At 40.5% G+C, this 23,361-nt stretch overlaps 1 protein-coding gene across 1 annotated transcript in view; it reads left to right on the forward strand.

Moving 5' to 3' along the window:
- Positions 1-23,361, forward strand: part of LOC131037945 (uncharacterized) — a 106,710-nt gene that overhangs the window by 17,345 nt on the left and 66,004 nt on the right. The window contains exon 2 of the mRNA XM_059211519.1: positions 8,091-8,218. Coding sequence (XP_059067502.1) covers positions 8,091-8,218 — 128 coding nt within the window. The remainder of the gene's footprint in view (positions 1-8,090; positions 8,219-23,361) is intronic.

Raw genomic sequence — 23,361 nt, forward strand, 5'->3', positions numbered from 1 at the left:
TCCTTAGGGCCTGGTTTTGCTCTTGTTGCTAATTGTGTCTTACTTGGTGAGTGAGTATCATCCTTGAAGGTCTGAGTTAGGTCGAGTTGGTGAGTGATGAAGTCTGGAATGTCATCCTGATCTTCAAATGCCCTGAAATTTGGCTAAGTTTGGAATGCCCTGATCCTGAAATCTATCCAAGTCTGGAATGTCCTGATCCTGAAATTTGACTGTATGGAAAACTGAAGAATTCTCCAAAAACTAGATTTTGCAATATAACTCCTGGAGGTCTGAAACTACTCTCAAACATCCTGAAATTATATATGGAATATAACTTAAAGTATAAGAATACTTAAATGTTATATTCCATAAAATGATCCTGACGGAGAGTCCAAAGGGTCCAGAGCGAAATTCTCCATAAGACATTCTACTTTGACCAAAACCTAGAACTAATGCATTCCTAGGCTTGAATGAAGGTAAAACGCTTGTTTGAATGAAGAAATGTGAAAATGAAGTTAGGATCTTGGCCAAGATTAGGAATTTCGCTCTTGACCCTTCCAAAGGGTCCAGAGCGAAAATCTTTATAACTCTTTTTTTCCTCCTTATTTTGGCTAGGCGTTGGCTTGATGGGAGATGAATGGGTATGTTTTTGCCTGGAGAGGGACTTGATTGATTTTTGAAGAGCAAGATGATGCCTGAAGGAGAATTTCGCTCCTGACCCTTCCAAAGGGTCCAGAGCGAATTTCATCCTAAACCCTATTTCTTGCCTTGAACAGACTTGCAACCTTGTTCTTAGCTTGGAAAATGACCTAAATTTGCCTTGTGAGGTAGTTTGAAACTTGAAAACTGAGCAATTTGGCCTGGAATGGAGATTTCGCTCCTGACCCTTCCAGAGGGTCCAGAGCGAAAATCTTATTAGAGCTTATTTCTTCCTAACTTTGGCTAAGTTTTGATGTGCAGGGTCCCTTGGAATGAAGATTGGACATTATTTGATACCTTTGAAGATTTGGAAGCATGTAAAAATGAAGAACTTTGGAAAAAATAGTGAATTTCACTCCTGACCCTTCCAAAGGGTCTAGAGAGAAATTCCCAAAAGCTCTTATTGTGCAGTGAAGAAGGTTAAGTTTTTGGCATGAATGAAACAAGAACAACTTGCTTTTGCCTCTTGAAGATGTTTTAACTTGGAAAAATGAGGGATTTTGCCCAAAAGGAGAATTTCGCTCTTGACCCTTCCAAACGGTCCAGGGCAAAAATTCTTCAATCACCTATTTTTCTTGCAAAATCAAGACAACTTTTGGTTTTTATGGCTTGAATGGGTGTGAGGAAGTGTGTTTTTGCCTTTCGAAGATGATTGAGGTTGAAAAGAGGAAGCAATTGAGCCTAGAACATGATTTTCGCTCTTGACCCTTCTAAAGGGTCCAGAGCGAAAATCCTTAAAACTATCCTTTATTCCAAATTTTGGACAAAACTAAGCTTGGACAAGGGTGTGAGAAGAGAATTGGGATTGCCTTAGAGTGGAATTGGGTTGCTAAAATGCCAGTTTTGAAGCCAAGAGAGAAATTCGCTCTTGACCCTTCCAAAGGGTCCAGAGCGAAATTTCTAAATTCTCCTTTTTCCTTGCAAATTTAAGACAAGAATTTGCTTTTCATGACTTGGAGAGGAGTGAGGCAAGATGTTTTGTGCCTTGGAAGTGATTTGAAGATGAAAGGATTGGAAAATTGCCCTAAAACCTAATTTTCGCTCCTGACCCTTCCAAAGGGTCCAGAGCGAAAATCCTAAAACCAACATGTTCCTTTTAAGTTTGTGCTAAGACAAGGCTTGATCAAGGTAAGAAATGCCCTTGAGACTACCTTTGACTTGATGTTGGTTTCCAAAAGTGATGATTTTAGGCCAAAGGAGGATTTTCGCTCCTGACCCTTCTAGAGGGTCTAGGGCGAAAATCCTAAAATCTCCTATTCTGCCTTGCAAAACGAAATCAAACTTGGATTGGGTGAAAGAAGAAAGATATTTCCTAGCATTGTGAGGTGGATTGAAGTTGGAATGATAAAAAATGAGCTACAAAAGGAGAAAATCGCTCCTGATCCTTCCAAAGGGTCCAGGGCGAAAAACACTAAAGTCACCTTTTCCTTCAAGGTTTGAGTAAAACTAAGCCTGGATTACAGTAAAAGAAGCCATTTGGAATGCCTTGAAAAGATTTGGATCTTCAAAAAATGTGAATTTTGAGCTCAAGAGAGAATTTCGCTCTTGACTCTTCCAAAGGGTCCAAAGCGAAATTTTGGATAGGTCCTGTCCCTGGCTAGTTTCTTGAGCGAATTCTCCTTTTGGGCCTTGTGAAGATCTAACCAATGTTGCCAAGTTGAGAAGTGGGTTCAATATGGGGGATTCCAGATGAAGTGAAGTGAAGAAAGTGAAATTTAGTGTGAATAGGCAAGCGAAATTCATCAAAGTCACTATTTCCTCTTTGTGTCAAGACAAGATTTTGATTCCTAAGGCATGAAAAGACTGGAGAGAGGTTGTTTAAGCCTTGCAAGATGAGTTGAAGTGAAGGAAAACAAGCAAAGAGAGAAATTCGCTCCTGACCCTTCCAAAGGGTCCAGGGCGAAATTCTCCAAATCAACCATTTTCCCCTTGAGTGAAGCTAAAATGTTGATACCTCTGGCATGGTTGAGGCTGGGGTGAGATATTCTTGCCTTGTAGGGTGAAGTGAAGTAAAGGAAGTGTAAAATAAAGCCTAAAGAAGTAATTTCGCTTCTGACCCTTCCAAAGGGTCTAGAGCGAAATTCTCATTATCACCTAATTTGCCCATATGAGAAGCTAAAAGGATGGATCCCTAGACTTTGTTGGACTAAAACAAGCATATGCTCACCTTCCGGAGGATTTTGGAGTGAAAAAATGGGGTAATTGAGGCCTAATCAAGAAAATTGCTCTTGACCCTTCCAAAGGGTCTAGGGCGAAATCCTTTGAAACTGCTATTTTTCACTTTGTTGGGGCCAGGCGAGGAGCTAATTGTGAGGTAACGTTGAAAGGAGGTCTAAATGAGCCAGGAATGCAAAATTCGCTCCTGACCGTTCCAGAGGGTCCAGGGCGAAATTCTTATAGGGCCTGTCCTTGGAAAGAGTCTTGAACTAACTTCATTTTAATATCTTTTTTGTTGATGATTTAAGTTGAAAATGCTATGTTGAAATGAATTTATCATGTGTCCTTAATCATCTTTTGGTTTGTTTTGGCAGATGAAAGAAGACTAGGTCAGGACAAGGACGACCTTCTCCAGCCCAACATCAACAAGGACGACCTTCTCTAGCTTAGCCTCATCAAGGACGACCTCTTCCAGTCCAACATTTGAAGGAAAGACAAGGTGGTATCCCAGTCATCACTCCTCCAGTCGGGTTGGTCCACTTCAGCATGTCCAGATTCAATGTACCTGACTCATCAAAGATGGCACTAACTTCGACGTACCTACCCCGACTATCCATTGGTCGAATATTCCAGAGAAGACATGTGTCCAAATAATGCAATTATTTCATTGGTCAGAATTAAGTTTCTTGTAACAAACCCTAATTAGGGTTTCTTTGTAAAATCTTGGCCATTGATCTCAAAGTGATTTGAGCCATTGAATTGTGTTGAGGGCGCTATATAAGCCCTGGCTCCTCATTTGTAAAGGATAATAGTTAGTCAATAGTTGATAGTAGGTGAATAGTTAGCTAATAGTGAATAGTCAATTGATAGAATAGCAATTAGAGTAGAATAGAAAGAGAAGGCAAAGATTGTTGCCAAGATGTTGTTGTAAAAGACTTGTAAAACTTCATTGAATAAATGGTGACATCTATGGGTCGATTCAACAATTTGCATGGTCTTTATACTTCTCAGATTTGATTTCATGTTATTAGATGAGTGGAAGAAATGTGCTTGATTGATGGTGAAATTTGTATATCCATACTACTAGCAGTTTGTTGATTGCAGACTTGCCTTGTGTAGTCAACTGGAATCATTCAGCTTGAGCTTAACTTCAATTGTCGCTTCTTCATTGACATGCATCAGCCTGATGGTGTCTATGCCTGTAGCAATGATTTGAACATCACAAAGCTTTCCTCTGAAGATCGCACTAATCTTGTGGAGATGGTCCTGGGATGTCAAAACAAGACTTAGTTAGAATTTCATCAAAGATCAATCATTGCTCCTACATTCTTAGTGTCAGAATTAGATCATTTCCTCGCCCTCATCCTTTTTTCCTTTTTTCAAAAAATCTAGGCTAGTGAAATCCTGTGTTCCAGCAATATTCAAAGCAAATCAGACGTTTAGGTCGTCAAGTGTGAGCCCGCTTGTGATTCCAACAAAATCACATCATACCACAGAGAGCTTATCCACGAGTAGAGAACCTACATACAAGAACCTTGGAGTTGCCTCGACTGATCCTTCGGCGAGATCTTCAGCAGTCGGGAACTTTGTTCAAGAGAGGATAAGATACTTCGGTATTTTATTCTGTGTTTGCATGTGCATAAAAAACACATCAACAGGTCATCCATCCGCAGGGCAGGAATTCCGAGAAATTGGTGACAACCTCCAAGCAATCAATGCAAAGTTAGGCACAACGATTGCGGAGAATGAAAGGTACAAAGAAGAAAATATTAGACTCAGAGAGTATATTGCAGGGACAAGGCGTGGAGATCCCACCCTTATTTCCCCTATTGTAGTTGACCATGGAATACATTCACACTGCGAGGTAGCGAGAGGTACACACTCAGAGGTGGAAAAGTGGATTGAAAGCACAAGGAAGCAGGCAGATGATTTCCTTACTCAGTTTGTCCAAGCATATGATAAGACAACAACACTTGCATTCATAATCTAGTATTTGGAGGGAGTTTGGGAAGAATTCCGGCCTATCCAAGAGAAGACTATTCCACGCCTCCTGGCATTGAAGAAGGTTCCTAATTCCACCTTAGTTAGCGAGAACACTGTGCACAGTGGAGACATATATATTTTCCATGGCTGGTATTGTATATTAGCCTTGAAGAAATCAGCTTATGAGAATGCCCAATCGAGTTGTATGGAGATGGAAGGATTAATTCAGGACATTCAAATGAAGATCCTTGCCTCGATTGAGGAATTATTGGGTGTTGATGTTAGTGATGCTAGTGGTTTACACTTAGCCGAATTAAGAGACAAAATAAAATTTATGTATTTTTGCCAGTTGGACTCTTTGAAGAAGAGTCAGATAGAGGATTTGGTCTCTTTGTTGATTCATGTTCATAATTCGCAGAAGCTCATGCCAGAATGGGAGAACACTTTGAATGCTTGCTCGGATTCATTGGATGTGATTGATTTACAATAGGATACCTTGCCTAGCATTTCCATGGAGGAGTTAGATTCAGTATTGGCTAGATTCTTGGAGTATGCTAAGAGAGAGAGATGCAGGGAGGAATCTTCTAGAAGATTCCCTATATGATGACTAGGTATCTTTTCATTGGGCCTTGTTGGTGGCGCCATTTTTGATGTAACCCTAATTAGGGCAATTCTAGGGTTTTGTTGGCATGATCTCGGTTGTTGATCTTAGATCAATCTCAGCCATCCATTTTTGTGAGATTCTCTATATATGCCCCTTTGTCTCTCATTTGTAAGAGAGAGTTTTTGTAGAATTGTTGGTATATGCTACAGCTATTTGAATCCTAATCATTGTTCAATTGTTGGTGATTTTGCTCTTCAAGTGTTGTATTTGCATTCATGGTTCTCAATTCCTCCAAGTTAGATTAGAATTTAGATTAGAATTTATTTTCATGTATGTTAGATTGAGTGGAAGATTTGTTGAATTTATTTGTGTGGAATCCTTAATCCATACCACTAGCCTCTTGCCGCTGGTAAGTGCGCCTTGTGTGGTCAACTGGAATTTGAGTAAGCATAACTTCAACTATTATGCGTCCGTTGACAAGCATCAACTTGGATGGTGTCTACGTTTGATGGTAATAGTCTGAAAATCATTAAGTATACCTTAGATGATTGCACTAAGCTTGTGTCAATACCTGATTGTGAGACCTTGCCTGGTTTGATTCCACTAGATCCATTCATCATTTCCTACATTCCTAGTTTTAGAATAGATTTCCTGAACCCTATTCGTTTTCCCCCTTTTTTAGTAAGAAGTAAATCTAGAGCCTTATTGATAAATCTTAAGTTGTCAGCACACCTATTCCGCATCATTCATGATAATCCAAACATTTGTGTAAGCCCCCAAGTGAAACACAGCAATTCACATCAACCATTGAACTTACCCACTCGTCAAGACCTGACATGTAGAAACCTTGGAATCATTTTAGTTGATCTCATTCTTAGCATCTGAGGTGATTTTATTCGAGAGGGGGTAAATTACCTTGGTACTTTATTCTGAAATATTTTGTGCATAAAAACACATCAATAGGGTGGCCAAGGTATCAATTGGCCATCATGGATAATGTTATTAAAACAGCTCATGCCTTGTAGGAGGGCAAGTGGTTTGCCTTTGTGCAGAAGGTTCCATCAGATGGATTTTTCTCCATACAAGGTGTTATTGCCAGTGCAGGTCCCATTGTGGGAGACTAGATTCCGGATGGCTTCCCAGGCCTTCCATATGGCCTTGAATACATTGGAGCCGACAGGAGACACAAGAAATTTTCCAGAGATCATATTTTTAAAGGGGAGGGATTTCCACGATTTAGCTTTCCTGGGCGTAGATAAACTGATGTTATTTCTGATGAGAACCTTCCATGGTTCATTACCATCTAGTGCATGAAAGATCCATTTTGCAGCAAGGGAAGCTCCTTGTAATTTGAGGTCTTTAAGATCTAATCCTACCAAATTCTTCCTCAGGCAACACCACTTCCAGTTAACTGAGTGCCATTTTCTATTACCTTTGCCGTCAGACCAAAGAAATTTTCTAATCTGTTTTTGGATATCATTTATCTGGTAGTCACTAAATAGCCATACAGACGTGTAGTTTACAATGGAGGAAGAGAGGATTTTCTGACATACTTGTATCCTGCCAGCCATACAGAGATATTGTTTGTAACTTTGTTCCACTTACCCAGTTTATGTTCTATCTTGCCTTTACTCCACAGCCACGTCTTAAGGGATGCCAAGATATCTGACTTGTTTGTTGGGTTCTCCCCACTGAAAATTGTATTTGCTAAACCAACCCGGTGGGGAATCCTGCCAACCTAATAATATAGACTTAGTAGCAGAAACTCAAATCATTTTGTTTAACAATATATGCAATCACCATTACACCACAATCCTTTTGGGCAAAGCAGCGATAAGATTTATAGGTATGTTTTTTTAAGAAATCTATGCTATTTTAATGCTTGTCATTCCATTAGCAGACATTTTTTCATTGGGCTTATTTCACACCAGCTTGAATGGCCTGGTCTGCTTGGCAGTTTACAGGGATAAACGACAAGAAGTGAAAAGAAGAAAAGGTAATTTAAAGTTCTTACCAACTCAAAAGCTGAGTTGGCACATAAGAAGATCCTCCATGTGGACACTAGATATACTTGCATTTACCTTAGATATTGTTAGAATTTTGTATCGTTGATTTTTGACTTTAGGGCCAAGTTTGAAGGTAATCTCAACCTATGCTTGGGGAATTGGTGGATCAAAACTAGGAAGATGAGTCATTGCATGATATCAATTAGAACTGCCTGTATCTGAGACTTCTATGGAGTTCATTTATTCCTATACTATTTCAACTTAAGTGTATTGAGTCTTGACGATGGTTGCAAGACTTTTATGGAGGTCATTTTTTCCAATACTATTTCATTTGCTGTAAGCCTGCCCACCTGCCCGATAGTTGGGAGGGCCTCTTTGGAGTCAACAGGGCTAATCTAGAAATGTTGACCATGAAGTTGTAGGAGATGAAATATGGTCTTATGGTTGGTATCATGTATAGTGGTTCGTTTTCTTTGAGCCTGCCCATACTTGACTATTTATGTTCATCATCAAAAATGGGTCTGATGCAAGAAATCTCGTGGTTGGATGCATTATTATAAAGCATAATTGCAGTAATGATAATTCAGTCATGGACAATATGATAAGTTGAACTGTATTGTGTCATTCTGTCACATTTGAATGTGGTTTTTTGTTTTCTGCAGACGTGTTGCTGTTTTAGCAGGGGGTGATATATTGGGACTACTGATATTTTCTGCGATTGGAAGGATGAATCATGGTATGCCCGTTTTAGACTGGGAAACACTTCACACAGCTGACCCTTTTGTTGCAGGTAATTGCTTTTATCCAGTCTGAAACAACAGCCTTTTATCTTAAGCATAATTGTTTTAACCACGTTTTCTAATGTTTTGTTAATTTTCCAAAAACTGTTGGAAAATCAATATGTAACAATTTTGTGGGTCATATAGGGTATGGAAGAGATTTATTTTGGAATTTTTTTTTGCAACCATTAGTGACAATAATTCATGTCCAACAACTGCTGGAAAACTTTTATCCAATAATGTTTATAAAAAGCTCGGCTGCTATTGTTACAGAGTTGTCCTTCCTCACAAATCTTGATGACAAAAATATCATATGATGTGAAAGCACACACAACCATATAGAGCATCGATTATTTGTTCAGCATTGGTATCTAAGAATCATTTGTCTTGAGGGATACGCTAGATGGCCATCTAACACTTCTTGTAGGGTAGCTTTTTAATGATCAGTACATGAGATCACGGGACATTTTGCTTTGGCACAACTGGAAATGACATTGGCATTCATGAGTTTGCCCTTTCACTATATAGCACTTGGTGCACCAACATTTACAGAGCTTCTGTTCACACAAATCATTTGATTAGTTTGCTAGATGTGCAAAGAAGGTTGAATAAAAACCACCAAGGGTTAGTGTAAACTGGTATAGGTTGATTTTCAATTTTGTATCTGTTACCTAATCTGTGAATTTTACACTGTGCCATTAGAAATACTGACATAGCCAGAGAAAAAACAACAATCAAGATCCAAAGTGGGCCTTAATATCACAGTGTAGGTGCATAAACAAAGGATAGTCAACTGCTACTTGTCTCCTTATTGCAGTTATAGTCAATATCTGAACCTAGGGAAGTCATGCCATTGCTATTGATTTTAATAGGCATATATGTATATTGACACAAAATTGACATATCCATTCATCACTTTTGGAGCACAATTCATATAGACACATTGTAGCATACAAAATTGGATTTGAATGCTAAATGTCATATTACATTAACCAATGGCAAGTATATTGACGGTTAATGAAATGAAATAGGTCTTCTTGTTCCTTGGCTAGCTCTCATTTATTCAATCACTTTATAACCATTGCTGTAATATCCCTTGGCTAAACTGACTGATTTTGGCTCAAGGAATATTGTCAAACACTTTGTATGCTGTCTTCTCTATTCTGATTTTTGTATTTCGGATTGTTTGATACACTTTGAAAGTTGCCAAGAAATTTAGGAAGTTCATCAATGATGTTGACAATACCTCTTACAATGAACTAGTATGCGAGTGCAGTTCTTTTTGGTATTTTCAATGCATATACATGAAAACTAGATATGGAATGCATACCTACAGCCAACTGACATTTCGCCAAACAACTGGCATGCAACTATTAAGCTGATCATATATGCTATTAAAAGGACATTTCGTCAAACAAATGGTATGCAACATATATCTTCTTTATTGAATTCATTCCTAAGTACAATGCTGCTATGGATTTGCCAAGACTAATTGGCTTACAAAAAGACTACAGCAATGCCAAAACTGATTCAAAGTTATCACTTACAACAGCAAAATTATATGCCTACGATTTCAATACTAGCTACTAATAGTTGCAAGAGGAACCTGATAATAGTGATGCTCGATGATGGAGATGAAAGTTGCAATCGGAATCAAGCACAAATACTGTAGCGCGGCACTATTCATGCGCATTGTTCATGCGCACTGTTCGCGCGCACTGATCACGCGCACTGTTCGCGCGCACTGATCACGCGCACTGTTCGCGCGCACTGTAGCAGCACTGATCACGCGCACTGTTCGCGCGCACTGATCACGCGCACTGTTCGCGCGCACTGTAGCAGCAAGAACAAACTTGCAATCTGCTCTTAAAACCTTGAATAATTTGTTGATAATCTCTCCCAACAAGAATGATATAACTCCATGTGCCAAATAAGGATGATTCACAACCAATTATAAATGTTCTCCAACAATAAACTTCAAATCCTTGTAGAAAACTTCACCAATTTGCACAAATGAAAGAACTGAAGTATTCTTTCCCACAACTGCAATAATTTAGGTGTTATTTCACACCTTCAAAATTGCTATCAATAGGAAGTTTTCGTTTCCTATGATCAAAGAAGAAAATTGCGAAAGCCCTAGGCTCCACAATAAAAATCAATCAAAATACCATTCATCAACTGGATGCCGAGAATGAACTCTTGCCTTTCCTTTTATTCTTTCCTTAAGAGAGCTCAAACACCTTCCTGGCCAATGTGGGATAAAAGATTTATTCCCACATTAAATTATTCACTTAACGCACTTTATTATATTAAAGTGACTTTATTATTATAAAGTTACTTTAGAACTTTATAATAATATTAAAATATTAAATAAATCACTTAAGTCACTTAAACTTTAATATCTCTTGATGTACTTGTCTGATTGCTAAACCGTCTGAGCCAAGAGTCGACTCTCCCTGTTCTCCATGTGATTGGATGCCTGTCTAAAAATAGAAACCCTGAATAGTGACTTACTATAAATAGTAAATATGTGGAACTGAGTCTAGAAATAGCTGCAAAGGCCCAATCAAGGTCGACACTGCCAATAAGCTCTGCTCAGGTGTCTTTCTATTAATAGGAACCCTGACTCTCCCAAAATAGTAACTTACTATAAATAGTAAGTGTGCCAATCTGAGTCAAAAAACCTATGCAAAGGCCAAAACCTGAATCCAGCTGAAGAGTAATGTCTCTAATCACCAAGTAACTGCCACACGAGGCCCTCTATCAATAATTATTAGCCTACGAGGGTCAAATGATAGGCTAATTCTTACAAACTCTGATGCTCGCAAAATGGGGACATTACAGTCCGCCCTCCCTGAAATTGCTTGTCCCCAAACAATCTCCACTGCAAAGAAACTCCAATCCTCGGGAGGCCCAAAAGGAGAATTGTGAAATGTCCCACACATCCTTAACCGACTCCTGTAGCACCAACATAAACATAGTTGCACACAATATCCCTGGATCCCAAACCCGGAATGGAAGTCTGCCAAGCCTAATACCCTTTGACTTCCTCTGTGCTACTCTGACCTCAACTTCACCATGCCAGAAGTGGTGAAGCAAACCAATGGGACCCATCCAATACACTGTGCCAAACCTATCGCCTCCTGGATCCCAAAACAACTGAACCCCACATCCATTCGCCATATAGAGATAAAAATATCTGGAAGCGTCTATAACATAATATCTCTCTACAGCTCTCGGTAAACTCCCATGGATGTGATAACTAACCAAACCATCATGCCCACTGACACCATAGTCATCCTGTAACCATGTACCCATAAGAAAACTTTGTGACATAGAAGCAGCAAACCCTGTTGGATACATATCAGCATGATGCATAACTGACAGCTGTCCTTGCAAGTAATCCCCCATAAATTGCTGAGTCGGGCGCTCGCAACTGCTAATCCCATCTTCTGAAGATGATGAATACCCATCCCACAAAGGATGGTATCTCGGAGCCAATCCACACGGATGCATCATGAAGTTCTCTATGTGTGGATCAAAAGAAAAATGATGAGCACTCCTCACTGTGTAGTCGCGGTAAAATGCTCCAACCTCTGTCAATGGCTCATCACTAACAACACTTGAATCGAGCAACTGATCCCTTTGATTCTGAAAAACAACAAGCTGGCATCCAAAATCAGCTGCATGGGATGAAGTGACAGATTTGCTTCTAGGAGATGGAAACAAATCAACATGGGAGCCATACTCTCAACTAGATGATACTCTGCAAATGCCCTGTGAGGACGGAGTAGCGTTGTGTACTACCACACAACTCTCAAGAGAATCCACCATTGTGACACAAGAGCTACCAGTAAACTGTCCTGCATCAACTCTCACAGTACTGACCTCAGGAGAACTTGATGCAACTAGTGGTTCTTTATTGCTCTCAACCAAGGTACTCATCCCAGCTGAAACTTTCGTACCTATATCTGTGATAGATGTAACCACATCCTCACTACAACCAGTGGATATAAAATCCTCATCAACTGCCTCTGTATATAACCTTACTATATCTGCATTTGGTGAAGACTATGCCAAACTCAACTCCTCGGTAAGCTTCTCAATCTGTAACTGTGACTCTTGAAGAGCCAACTCGGCACTCTGCAATAAGTCCATAGTCACCTCAAGCTCATGAGTGAGCTCATCGACCTGCTCCTCCTTTCCCTTCAATGCATCATAACAAATGCAATCCCACTCGAGAAGAAAATCCCTATCCGCAAGTAGTTTTAGGTAATTTTGTTTCATCATTCCAATTGCTTCTCGAAGTGCATGTATCTCTGCAAGGGAAAAACCACTATCACCATGCTCATCTGTCAAAGGAGTACTCCAACCATAGGTAGCCAACATCTGACGAGCAACATCAAAATGCTCAATGGTTGTGGCAATCATATTGTCATTCACTTTTAGTTGCCCAACCAAATGATGAGGATTCTGTAGCTTATGACCCCCATACAAGTTTTCCGGTTCACAATATGCACTATGATATGAGGCTGATTCGTCATCACTCACTACATGATAAGCAGCATCATGTGTGCTTTCATCCATGCACACCTCAACATCTAAGGTACTGCTGCTTTGTACCTCAAAGGATGGCTCAACTGATAAGGTAGAAGTTGCTGGTATGACAGTATCTTCACACACCTCCACTCTCAAAGTAACTGCATGCCCATCCAAAGCACGATCTTGAGATTCCGTATCAACATATGAATCTTTTAGCTTGTTTTCAAAGGTCTGATCTGGAAAATCAGACTCACCATGACATGAATCCTCCACATACAATGCATCAGTAGTACCCAATTTCTGAGTACTTTCATGTGACAATTCAATAGGATCATTTTGCACATGTGAAAACACTGCTGTCTCATGCTCATGCAAAGTTTCATCATCGCTGTCATGAAAATCAGAAGTAGCCTCTATATTAAAAACTTCTTGAGTCACCTCTTGCAAGGATGATGTAGATAAATCATTACCCAAAGCTGTGCTAGTGTCTTCTTGAATCAAATCAGCATGTCTATCAAATTCATCATATAAATTTCTGCATACTTCATTGGAATTTGAAGATACCAAATCATTTTGATGAAGAGTTGTATCATCCTTATGTGTAGATTCTCTATCCATTTCATGTGTAAACAATTCATGAGCTATAGTGTGATATTTCTTCCTTGCAAACTCTGTCTTATGGCAAAGACTCGGGTGCAAATCCATGTAACTCATGAAAGGAAGTTCCTTCTTAATTTTTTGGGGAAGAGTGCTATACTCCTTGAACATGCTAATCACTTCTTCTTCTTTGTTTTGTGGTGTTCGACCTTTGCTGGTAGGAAGTGAATTGAATCTTTTAGGCAACCCAAACTTTGAAAGCGTTTGCTCTAAACGCAACAACTCTCGGCTGAGCTTGTATTGTGATTGTTCAAGTTCTTTCAGTGCCTGTTTATCGCTGAACAATGTTGTCATGTAGCCCATTTTCACTACCCAACTGAAAATCAAATCAAAACTGATTTGTACATGGATGATTTTCCCACCAATTGAATGCAACCATCACCCAACAGGTTGGCAGGGAACCGCTTTGATACCACTGTAATATCCCTTGGCTAAACTGACTGATTTTGGCTCAAGGAATATTGTCAAACACTTTGTATGCAGTCTTCTCTATTCTGATTTTTGTATTTCGGATTGTTTGATACACTTTGAAAGTTGCCAAGAAATTTAGGAAGTTCATCAATGATGTTGACAATACCTCTTACAATGAACTAGTATGCGAGTGCAGTTCTTTTTGGTATTTTCAATGCATATACATGAAAACTAGATATGGAATGCATACCTACAGCCAACTGACATTTCGCCAAACAACTGGCATGCAACTATTAAGCTTATCATATATGCTATTAAAAGGACATTTCGTCAAACAAATGGTATGCAACATATATCTTCTTTATTGAATTCATTCCTAAGTACAATGCTGCTATGGATTTGCCAAGACTAATTGGCTTACAAAAAGACTACAACAATGCCAAAACTGATTCAAAGTTATCACTTACAACAGCAAAATTATATGCCTACGATTTCAATACTAGCTACTAATAGTTGCAAGAGGAACCTGATAATAGTGATGCTCGATGATGGAGATGAAAGTTGCAATCGGAATCAAGCACAAATACTGTAGCGCGGCACTATTCATGCGCACTGTAGCAGCAAGAACAAACTTGCAATCTGCTCTTAAAACCTTGAATAATTTGTTGATAATCTCTCCCAACAAGAATGATATAACTCCATGTGCCAAATAAGGATGATTCACAACCAATTATAAATGTTCTCCAACAATAAACTTCAAACCCTTGTAGAAAACTTCACCAATTTGCACAAATGAAAGAACTGAAGTATTCTTTCCCACAACTGCAATAATTCAGGTGTTATTTCACACCTTCAAAATTGCTATCAATAGGAAGTTTTCGTTTCCTATGATCAAAGAAGAAAATTGAGAAAGCCCTAGGCTCCACAATAAAAATCAATCAAAATACCATTCATCAACTGGATGCCGAGAATGAACTCTTGCCTTTCCTTTTATTCTTTCCTTAAGAGAGCTCAAACACCTTCCTGGCCAATGTGGGATAAAAGATTTATTCCCACATTAAATTATTCATTTAACGCACTTTATTATATTAAAGTGACTTTATTATTATAAAGTTACTTTAGAACTTTATAATAATATTAAAATATTAAATAAATCACTTAAGTCACTTAAACTTTAATATCTCTTGATGTACTTGTCTGATTGCTAAACCGTCTGAGCCAGGAGTCGACTCTCCCTGTTCTCCATGTGATTGGATGCCTGTCTAAAAATAGAAACCCTGAATAGTGACTTACTATAAATAGTAAATATGTGGAACTGAGTCTAGAAATAGCTGCAAAGGCCCAATCAAGGTCGACACTGCCAATAAGCTCTGCTCAGGTGTCTTTCTATTAATAGGAACCCTGACTCTCCCAAAATAGTAACTTACTATAAATAGTAAGTGTGCCAATCTGAGTCAAAAAACCTGTGCAAAGGCCAAAACTTGAATCCAGCTGAAGAGTAATGTCTCTAATCACCAAGTAACTGCCACACGAGGCCCTCTATCAATAATTATTAGCCTACGAGGGTCAAATGATAGGCTAATTCTTACAAACTCTGATGCTCGCAAAATGGGGACATTACAATTGCTATAAGGGTCTTGCTTGTTATTATCATAGCTATCAAACATAGAAAGATATACGAAATATATTTCCCAATATGATAGTTGAACCTAATTCTACACACATGCACACACTCACATGTATACTCGAGCACAGAGGAAGGGAGAGGTAGCTTTTATATATTCCTGATATGGCTCACATATGGTATAGTCTATCCGTTACCTATCTTGATATGACACAAAATTTTCAAATTATCTTATAGTTATATGAATACCTGTCATATCCATACCCAGATCATAATCAGACATGCTATATGAAAGGGGTAATTTAATTTGTCAACTTAGGTGACACAGAATGGGGGCATGTTATCCCCACTTTGTTACTATCCGATTCAGCAATGTTAAATTCTCCTTTTAAAATGTATTTAACAATCATATAATGGTCCTCCACTTCTATAATTGCTTTCCTCCCAACTGGATTATTCAGATCATAAATATAGGAAAAGCGTCATATATTTTTTGCAAGAATGTTTTCTATCCATCAACAATTTGCCATTGGGTACACTTTCTTAAAGTTAACCACCAGGGGTACTACCCCAGTATGGCCTCCATGACTTATCAGAAGGCCAACTGCTATTGATAAAATCATACATGTTTGCAACCGCTAGTCTGCAATCTTTGCTGCTTGAGCACATTTGCATAGAAGTAGGAAATTAAACCCTACATACCTAACCCCAAAACTTCCCTAATATTCCGTGATACACAGTTAATTGTGGACAACTGCTAATTAAGTACCTGCTTGAGGATTAAAGATACATTATTCACTCTGATGTGTAAGGAATCAAGCGATTCTCAAGCTTTTAGACGACTCCTGAAATGTTGTACCTTAAAGTATGCAGAAATCAACCCAGAAAATGCTAACAACATGGCTATTTTATTTATTTCTTGACAAAAATAGAAATATAATATTACTCACCAGAGTACCTGTTGACGGGTCTGAAATCGCATTGCTGCAAACTCCATACGGCCAACGCAGAATAGAATAACCAGCTGAGTATCCTATCCTCTCTTGAGATAAGGAAGTCCCTAATGCTATTTTTTTTTATATTTGATCAAAGGGGACAACCTCAAGGTTTCTTTTGTCAGGTCTTGACTGCGGGATCTCTCAGTGGTCTGATGTGTTTATGCCGGAAACACAAGGGGGACTTACATTGAATGGGTAATTTATAGATAAGTTCCCTGGAACTTTTATAATCTTTCTATCAAATGATTTCGGTTAAGTTGATACTGTTTTAATGGGACTGCAGATTTTCTGGATAAAAAAGGGGAAAAAGGAGGGAAGGATAGAGAGAGAGAGAGACAAGAAATGTAAATTCTAACTAAGATAGCAAATTCAGTCAAGCAGACAGACACCTCCAAGAAACTAGATTAAACGTCACCAGCTACTTAAGCACAATGTTTGCATAAATCTAGTGCAATCTTCAAAGGAAAACAAGATTTTCATGTTATCAACCACGACATCAGAACTTTTACATTCATAGTGAGTACTCAATAACCGAACTAAGCATAAGGGGTTCAGATTAACCATGCAAAGAGAAAGGCAATCAGCCGTTCCCCAATGGTATGAACTGCGAGGATTTTATCAAATGCTTGCTTGAAAATGCCATGTAAAAGAAATAAACATAACTGAAAGATTTCTAAATTAACTGAAAGATTTCTAAATTAAGTGAAGAAGGAGACCATGCACTCACAAGGAAACTTGAAAATAGTCTTAATCTTTGCATTAATTCCTATAAAATTTCGCCAGAGCTTTTGCAACAATCCAAGAACTTCTTACAAAATGAGGGAAAACCAATCCCTTAAATAGACTTCAAAAAAGGATGAACGGCCTAGATTTAATCTAAACAAGTGGCCCAAATTCATCCATAAAGCATGGTTGCCCATACCCATAAATGGGATGCAAATATCAACAACCACCCCAAAATGGGTAATAACTACCCAAAAAGGGATAATTAAATCAATTTGAAATAATCCAAAAAGGTGTATCAATAAAGTTTTACATTTTGTTGACTAGAAGTCAAATGTCACCTTTTGGTGCAAAAGTGCACTTTTAAGATTTAGAGGGAAAAAAGCACTTTTGAGAAATTACTTTCTCTTTTTCAGTCTCACACTCCTTTTCTAGAAATTGATCTTCAGCATGCAAATATTCCCGCCATAAATCGCGACCTGCCGGTCGTTCCTCACGAACGTATTCTTGGAACCTGATGCATAACTGGAAAAGCAAACTGAACGGAGGCATGGGAGGATGGCGAATTTTGTATTGCATGCCTTCGAGATACTAGTCCACGTGCTTTAAACCGTCCTTCCAGCTGGAGCGATTATGCTCAAAGCATAATATGTCTGAATGGAACTGACCAACAAAACTCAAGTCCTTAGTGGAATAGGTAATCCTATCCGTTCCCAATCTTTCTTCCCAGTCCGCTTAGATTGCATCATCGGACAAGTCGTTTATCCGTCCCGAAACCATTGATCGAAGGATGGTCTTACCTAGTTCTTGCATGTTTCCCAGAATCACTTCACATGCATCACTTTCTTTGTCAATAATTTCTTTGGTGTCATTTTTCATGGTGATAGTCCAGTACCATTCCTTAAGAACACTGATGTTATGAGGATCTAGGATGGCGGACAATGTAGGAATCTGCGTGTGTCCAGAAAAGAGCTCTCATGAGGGGAAGGGTAGTGGCAGCCACTTCGTGCATGTGGAGGGATTCCCTCTTTACCTCTAATAACTTGACTAGAGTGAGCTCTCGATGGCGGGCCATCTCTTTTACATCCTTAAGGATTCGTTCTCCCCTTTTCTTGATGTCTTGTATCCATTCCTTGACGGCCCTTGTGGTGTCCCGTACTCCTTCAAATTCTGTTGTGGTCCTTTGCGCCAATGCCGTCGGGGGAATATGGGATTCGGAGGCATTGTGTAGTGGCCTTAGGAGCTGATCGATGTATCCCTCGGCTTGCTCGACACGAGCCCGATACATGTCCTTTTCAGCCATTATCTCTTTGAGTTGCCTGAGTATATTCTGCACTGAATCCTTAAATTCTTATTTTTCTTGCTCTTTAGTGGCTCGTCCGATGGGGAAAGTTGTGATGCTATAATCTGCTAGTGTAATCTGATCTGCTGGCTTGTCTACAGGCGGGGTGGCAATGTGGAGAGTGTGGTTCCTTTGCTCATCTTTGGTCACTCTGGAATATGCCTTGGGCTTTTTCTTCCCCTTAGCTTTTGCTTGGTCCATGCGCGAGAAGATATCCTCTAGATCAATAGGTGGTTTGGTGGCGGCCTTGCGTTGGGCTCTGACAATCAACCATTCTTGAGGCACTGTCTGGGTTGATAATAAGGTTAAGTCTGCATTCTGTTCTTTGATGTTCCCAGCCGACTCACCACAGATTCATAGCGGCTCAGCTATCGGAGGAGTGAAAGAGGTGCGAAGCTCTTTGCCTGCAGCTGAATTTTCCCCTATTTCACTGAACAACTGTCTGACATCTTCATGTGATGGTTGTTCCTCAGTCCTTTCGAGCTCATGAGTCTCATCTATCCTTTGCTCTCCTTCGACGGTGGAGTCATCTTTGGCTGTATTGTGGAGCAGCAACTCGTGGCGGCTCTGTTGAGTAGGTTCATGCGCTTTGACCCCCTGGGTGGATGGAATCTCTCCTTCCTCTATTTGGTTGCCCAGTTCGGTCGATTCGAGGGCTCTTAGCTCAGCTTCCAGCATGTCAGGCACGGGAGGATCATCAGTTCCAAACGCATCAATGTCACTTTGAGAAGGCCGAGCAGGTATATAATCTAATTCCACTACATCGTCGGACGAATTGGGGTCCTTTGACAATGACGTGACCTTTGGTCTCTTTATAGGAATCTTCTCCCTTCTTGTTCTTTTGGACGTCCGAGTCCCTCTGCAAGCCTTAGTCTTCTTTCTTTTCTTTGGTTTCTCAGTTTCTTCCCGAGGTGCACTAGACGTTCCCTCATCTTCGGAGGACTAAGAATCAAGGCTACCCATTAGGTGGTAGGTGAATTGGACTCCTTCATGTATTAGCCTCTCAATCTGCTGATGTAACCATTGATCTGTGTACCTTGCTGGGGCTGCCATGACTGCCTCGAAATCAGTGATTGGGTCCTGGGACCAATCAACGCCTGGCAAGAGATGCCTTACTGCTTCAAATTCTCGGACCTGGAGGCGATTCCTTGAATCTGTGAGCTGATCTGGGACTCGATGGTATTCAAAGAGTCGCATTTGCTGCACACTTAGTCTAGAATATTCCCGCCTCTTGACCTCGTAGTCATCAGAGCAATTCTTCCAATAGTCTTCAACTGATTCCTTTACTCTGTACCGCCTACCATAGGCTCTCTTCACCAGATTATCATGATTGAAATATTTTCTTGGAAAATGGTCCTGTAGGCCATAAGAGGCCAGCTTTGCAAGGGATTCCTTTGCTAGGGTAGGGGTCTTTAGGTGGACATCATGGTTGCCTATGATCATAGGGAATGCGAATCCAGCCTGCTTGCTTTCTCTGAGTAAGATTCCGGCCGGACGTGACTGCCTTGCGACCTCCATAAGAATTATTTTGTCGGTTGGGTACTGTGGAAGTCGGAGAGGGGCACCATCAAAGCCCGCTATTCGGATATAGGAGAACCTCGGGAACTGAATGAATCGGGCTCCATACCTCTGTACTAGGATAGTAGCTTGCTCTGAGAGCCTTATGTGTAATCCTCCTTGCATTAGCCTGACCAGGCGCATTGTGAAGGCGTTGTTGACGCGCTCATATTGGCCAACTGCATAAGTTGGGCTGTTCTTTTCCCTCTGAGCTATATCTTGGTAATGCAGCTGTGGGTAACAATCATAGACCTTTACCTGATCAGGCCCATTCCCGATTTCACCTTTCATTATCAAACCTGGCAGCGGCTGGTTCTTGGCGAACATATAGACCAAATAAGAGGTCATGGTGAAGTATTTCTTTGTTTCAAGCTCTATCAGCTGGGTGTGAATGTTGTCGCTTATGATCTGGGCCCAGTCGAATTTAGACTTCCCAGCAAAGACTTGCTCTGTGAAATAGAATATCCACTCTTCAAAGTAGTTGGATTTAGGGAGTCCCATAATTCGGCTGAGTAATGTGACCATATCCCCATGTTCATTATGAAAATCACTTCTGGGGGTCTTTTTCACAATTCTGGTGCGTGGAGGCCTTTTCTCTTTGTACCACTCTTCGTTGATCAGTGCTTTGCATCGGGCCGGATTCATATCATATGCCCCTTGTGCTTCATCTATAGTTGTGGTTGTAGGATTGTTTGGAAAGGGAATGTCAAATGCATTGCCAATGGCCTCAGGAATGAAGTTGGCGATGGTCATGTTCTCAAGGAGCACCAGTCTGGAATTTGGCTGATAATGTTGGGCAGCCTCTACCACTAGTCTAAACTTGAGGGGTATGTCCTTGATTTTCAGGTTGTTGCAGCAGTATTCCTTTTTCCTGTAGCTGAAGATAAAGTTTGTTTTTGTTTTCAATTTCAAAAGATGCCCTCTTTATGCCCTGAGCACTCCTTTAAATCCCAAACTGCATAGAAATCAATTCCATGATGGGTGGTTGTAACTGAAACTAACTCACCCTTAATTTGCTGAGATAACTGACTACTTCTTGAAACTAACTTGCCTTATTTCCGTAGAAGACTAATTAACTCCCCTTTAATTTTTGAGATAATTAATAACTGGAACTAACTGTTATCACAAAAGCTTGCACCCTTGCTAAGCTATCGACTCAACAACCTTGTGAAACATGGAAACAACCCCGAAGTGTGGGACCTTGCGCATGGGGGTTGAATCTCCGGAGAAGGCCGACTTCCTTCCTCAAAAAGCTGCAGGTGTTGAACCAATTCAACACTTCAAAACTTACTACTAAACCTATCCTAACAACTTGCAGAGGAAAAGGAAGAGAGAATTGCTTAAAATGAAAGGAGGTGATGCACCAAGAAGAAATAGTTCCTCTCCCCATCCGAAATGGCACAAGGAATCAACTGAAAAGCCCAAGAGATACACAAACTTCAATTGCATGAGTGACCCAAACGCATGTGTGGAGGTTAGAATTTTCTAAGTGTCAAGAGGGGAGAAGGATTCCCACAAAGTTACACTCAGAAAACAAGTTAACACAGCATACACGTGAAAGGAAACCACAAACATACACTTATAATGGAGGTAAGAACACATACACATCATACATAAGTTGAAGGGAGGCAAGAATGGAGATTTTCAATTAATCATAAGGCCAAAAGCCAATCTTACAGTTGCAGAAATGCAAAAATAATTACAAGTCTTCAAGAGAAGAGAATAGCATAAGAAAGCTTAAGGCAGCAGGGAGAGAACCCCTTACAATGAGGCTTAACAGCCTTATATAGAAAAATGGGTTACAATGGTGATCATGACCCCTGCATGTCAGTCTGGAAGTGCAAGGAAGTGCATGCACTTGACGTGTACATGCAAGCAACCTAGCCATACCTCCAAAGGCAATTCTGAGGAAGATAGATTGACTGACCTTCCAAAGTCAGACATGACACAAGTCACCCAGCATGGCCCCGTACCTCCCTTGATGGAAATCCTACCAAAAACATTAAATGCACCCCTGTGGCTCCACAAAAAAAAGTGCATAAGTCACCAAAACTGTCGGAGCATTTAAAGCCTTGAGTGTCGATCACGCCATTCGGAAGTGTTGCAAGTCAGAAGTAGGCTTGGACGACTTCGGAGACCGGACTCTCGAAGTGAGGAAGACAAGGGAAGGAGCAGGGAACTTCGGAACCTCGAGGTTCCGGAGTCTCGAGATAAGAGAAAGGAGGGCTAGGAAAGGAACTTCGGAACCTCGAGGTTCCGGAGCTCCGGAGGAACTAGGGAGAGAAGGCAAGAGGAGAAGGAACTTTAGAACATCGGGGTTCCAGAGCTCCGGAGGAACTAGGGAGAGAAGGCAAGAGGAGAAGGAACTTCAGAACCTCGGGGTTCCGGAGTTCCGGGATATAGAGGGAAAAGGTTTAAAGAGAGAAGGGGAACTTCGGAGACCGGAGTCACCGTAGTTGGGAAACTTCGGGGACCGGAATCACCGTAGTTGGACAAGGAACCTGGGAACCTAGGGGTTCCGGAGTTCCGGGGGTAGAAGGACAAGGAACTTCGGAACCTGGGGGTTCCAAGGTTTCGGGGTTGAGGACAAGGAACTTTGGAACCTGGGGGTTCTGGAGTTCCGAGGTTGAGGACAAGGAACTTCGGAACTTGGGGGTTCCAGAGTTCTGGGGTTGAAGGAAAAGGAACTTGGGAACCTGGGGGTTCCGGAGTTTTCCGGGGTTGAAGGAAAAGGAACTTGGGAACTTGGGGGTTCCGGAGTTCCGGGGTTGAATGAAAAGGAACTTGGGAACCTTCTGACAAGACAACACTTCAACCATGATTTCACTGCTTTTCTCCACTGGGCGGCGCTGGTCCATGGAACATTCTCTGATCGGTTCTCATTGATGGACCAAGGGTGTCATAAAATGACAACATTTTGGCGATTTCTGCGGAATGCTTGCTTGCTAAGCATGAAGTCCAGAAGCCTTAAGCATCCATTGGGCACTGAGTCATGGAAGACCCAAACATGTGTGTGCCATCACTTCGAGGAAAACTGAAAACTTGAGCACACACCCTCTTAAGGAGAATGCGGCATGTGCATAAGTACTTATGAAAGCAAAACAACCTCTAGTCTAATATTTACATGGTCATCAACACCCTCTTTAGAAGCAAGGCTTGAGATGAATCCCATACACTGGAATTGGAAGAACTTCGCCATCAAGCTTGGAGAGATGAAATGCATTGGCCTCCTTGCAACTAGTGATGACATATGGACCACTCCAGATAGCATCAAATTTGGAGTGTCGCCCAGCTTTGGCT

The sequence above is a fragment of the Cryptomeria japonica genome, chromosome 9, assembly GCF_030272615.1.
Source record: "Cryptomeria japonica chromosome 9, Sugi_1.0, whole genome shotgun sequence".
In the NCBI taxonomy this organism is placed as follows: Eukaryota; Viridiplantae; Streptophyta; class Pinopsida; order Cupressales; family Cupressaceae; genus Cryptomeria; species Cryptomeria japonica.